At 44.0% G+C, this 3,111-nt stretch overlaps 1 protein-coding gene across 1 annotated transcript in view; it reads left to right on the forward strand.

Annotated features, from left to right (window-relative positions):
- OCM2 (oncomodulin 2) overlaps nucleotides 1–2,714 on the forward strand; it is a 5,872-nt gene extending 3,158 nt beyond the window's left edge. The window contains exons 3-4 of the mRNA XM_011985811.1: nucleotides 242–351; nucleotides 2,424–2,714. Of these exons, the coding sequence (XP_011841201.1) occupies nucleotides 242–351; nucleotides 2,424–2,449 (136 nt within the window). The 3' untranslated portion in view covers nucleotides 2,450–2,714. The remainder of the gene's footprint in view (nucleotides 1–241; nucleotides 352–2,423) is intronic.
- The last annotated feature ends 397 nt before the right edge of the window (nucleotides 2,715–3,111 follow it).

Consider the following 3,111-nt stretch of genomic DNA (forward strand, 5'->3'; position numbering starts at 1 on the left):
ACAGAGCAAGACCCTGTCTCAAGAAAAACCCAAAAACCAAACCAAAACAAAAAAAAAACCCGTTAAAAATGAAATGCCCACCATTGGTTTCTACAGCTTAAGGAAACCTCTGCTTGCTAAGACCTTGGCTAATTATTGCAAGTGCTGGAAACAGATGATTTACTTAAAGGAAAAACACAAGTGTAAACACAGAGATGCATGATCTTTCAGAAAATCCCCATGGATCTTTATTATCCTGTAGGTTTTTCCTCCAGAAGTTTGAAAGTGGTGCCAGAGAACTGACCGAGTCAGAAACCAAGTCCTTGATGGCTGCTGCGGATAATGATGGAGATGGAAAAATTGGAGCAGAGGGTACGTCCGCGCCTGTACGTAGCATAAAACACTCTAGCTCAGGAAGCATCCGTGAGAGCTTGGGCTGTGAGATCCAACCGATGTGGCTTAAAATCTCCCTTTCTTAACCTTAACGAGCCTCAGTCTTCTCATCTGTAAAATGGGACTAAAGTAAGGATGCAAATGATGTGTGTAAAAACCCTGGCATAATGCTCGGCAGGTGCTGTAGAAGCTGGTCACACTGGTCATTGTCTAGGAGCTGCAAAATATCCTTCACCTGACTAGAGGACTAGCTAGCCACCTGGCCAGTTATTTGCAAGATGCCATAATGCACCTGCATATAGCACAAGGAATTTCCACCAGTGGGGTTTGAACCCCTCAGAATAAGGGGAAGATTTACGTCTTCAGACCAGAGTCCATTGGCGTGCGTAGGAAGGCCTCTTTGTTTTCAAGGGTTTAGACAAATATGTTTTATTGGACATTAGCCCGCCAAGTGGATAATATTAAACAGAGAACAAATAAGCCAACCTCATTTATTGCATCTTCCGTAGGCAGAATCCTAGGTTTGAGCTTTAGCATACACTAGCACAGCTGTAGGACTATTTTCACTTGCTTTTGTCACGTTGCTAGCGTGCTTTTGAGCTACTTTGTGCCTGCCAACTCAGCAGAACGTATGGTGGTCCTTCTGGTGGTGCCAATTTGAAATTTAAAACTGCTACATTAGATGCTTATTTAAAAAAAAAAAAAAACAAACCTGTTCAAAATTATACCACTATCACTTACTACACGGGAGTTAATGCAGATAGATAGCTCATAAAAACAGATTAGGTAAGGGGGGGATTGACTTATTTAAACATAACCACGGGCTGGGCGTGGTGGCTCAAGCCTGTAATCCCAGCACCTTGGGAGGCCAAGGCGGGCAGATCCCCTGAAGTCAGGAGTTCAAGACCAGACTAAACAACATGGTGAAACTCTGTCTCTATTAAAAATATAAAAAATTAGCCATGCGTGGTGGTGGGCGTCTGTAATCCTAGCTACTCGGGAGGCTGAGGCAGGAGAATCGCTTGAATCCAAGAGACGGAGGTTGCAGTGAGCCAAGATCATACCATTGCACTCCAGCCTGAGCAACAAGAGCGAAACTCTGTCTCAAAAAAAAAAAAAAAAGATAAACATAACCATGAAAGATTTCCAAATAAACAAAGCTTATCAATAAATATAAAGCAAATCCCCAGTTTTTTATATCAATCTGTAACGTCCATACCTTGTTATTATTACTATTATCCTTCTTTTAGTAACAGAAACTTTTGGAGGTAGGTTCACTGGAGGAGAGTCAGTTCAAAGTCCCACCCTATCAAATATATCCTAAAAATGCAATACCCAGCTACAGCATAGAGAAAGAAAACCTCCCCTTTCTGTCTGAAATTGACCAGACGATAAGTTAAATGTTCACAGATGGCCACAATTATACTGAATTCATTCATTCATTCAAAATGCACGAATAGAAGTGATGGGCTTGACAAGTTCTAATTCAAAGGCCTCTATTGCAAAGCTGAAGATGTTTGTTAAATAAGATTATTCAGAGAAAGGGAACCCTGTGGACTCCCTCGAGATATAGTCATTGATACCCAGGTCTCCTCTCCTCTCCCCTCTCCTTTTTTTGAGATAGAGTCTGGCTCTGTTGTCCAGGCTGGAGTGCAATGGCACGATCTCAGCTCACTGCAACCTCCGTCTCCCGGGTTCAAGCGATTCTCCTGCCTTAGCCTCCCAAGCAGCTCGGATTACAGGCGTGCACCACCACGCCCAGCTAAGTTTTGTATTTTAGTAGAGACAGGGTTTCACCATTTTGGCCAGGATGGTTTCAATCTCATGACCCAATGATCCACCTGCCTCGGCCTCCCAAAGTGCTGGGATTACAGGCGTGAGCCACTGTACCCAGCAGGTTTTTCTTTCTTTTGTCCCCTCCAAGGGGGCCATGCCCATCATCTGACAATTTTTTTCACTTCCTTCCCTCTTTGGAATTCTCATTGGCCACAGCATGTCTGTAAAGAACCAAGCCACCTCCACTGACCCTCTTCTCACCTCTTCTGTTCTAGAATTCCAGGAAATGGTGCACTCTTAAAAGCCCCAGTGTCTGCAGAAAAGAGAGAAAGGAATGATCACCTGGAAGGATTCCAAAGCCCTGGGAATGGGGAACCCCACATCCTACCCCTACCTAATTTGTTAATTTCCCAGAAACCTTCTGCAGTTTGCTCATTGTTTCAGCGAGGTCATGAGTCACTCACAACGTTCTCGGTGGTGGATATGCCCTGACGACTTCTGTAAGCCCCCATCCCCCAATAGGCAATGCCTCTAAAAATCACCCAATAAAGACAGGCTTCTCATCATCTGCCGATGTGTGGGCGTGTTTTTTTCTCAGCACCACACTCAAGCAAGCTGGGACCAAGGGCTTTTCGTCAGATTTCTGGTCCCATCAAGCCTGAAGCGGACCACGCTGGTGTTACACTTGAGCAAACAAGGAAATCAGATTTTGGAGGATTTTTTTGGTTGTTTCTTTAAAGTTACAAATAAATGCCATTGTCATGCTAGGATTTTTCTCAGCAAATCTTCTGACACTGAAATTAATAGAAAGGGATTTTAGCCAGCATAAAATCACTCTTTTTTTTTTTTTGAGATGGAGTCTCACTCGGTCACCCAGGCTGGAGTGCAGTGGCTCAATCTTGGCTCACTGCAACCTCTGCCTTCTGAGTTCAAGCTGTTGTCCTGCCTCAGCCTCCCAAGTAG

The sequence above is a fragment of the Mandrillus leucophaeus genome, unplaced genomic scaffold, assembly GCF_000951045.1.
Source record: "Mandrillus leucophaeus isolate KB7577 unplaced genomic scaffold, Mleu.le_1.0 Scaffold29, whole genome shotgun sequence".
Classification (NCBI taxonomy): domain Eukaryota; kingdom Metazoa; phylum Chordata; class Mammalia; order Primates; family Cercopithecidae; genus Mandrillus; species Mandrillus leucophaeus.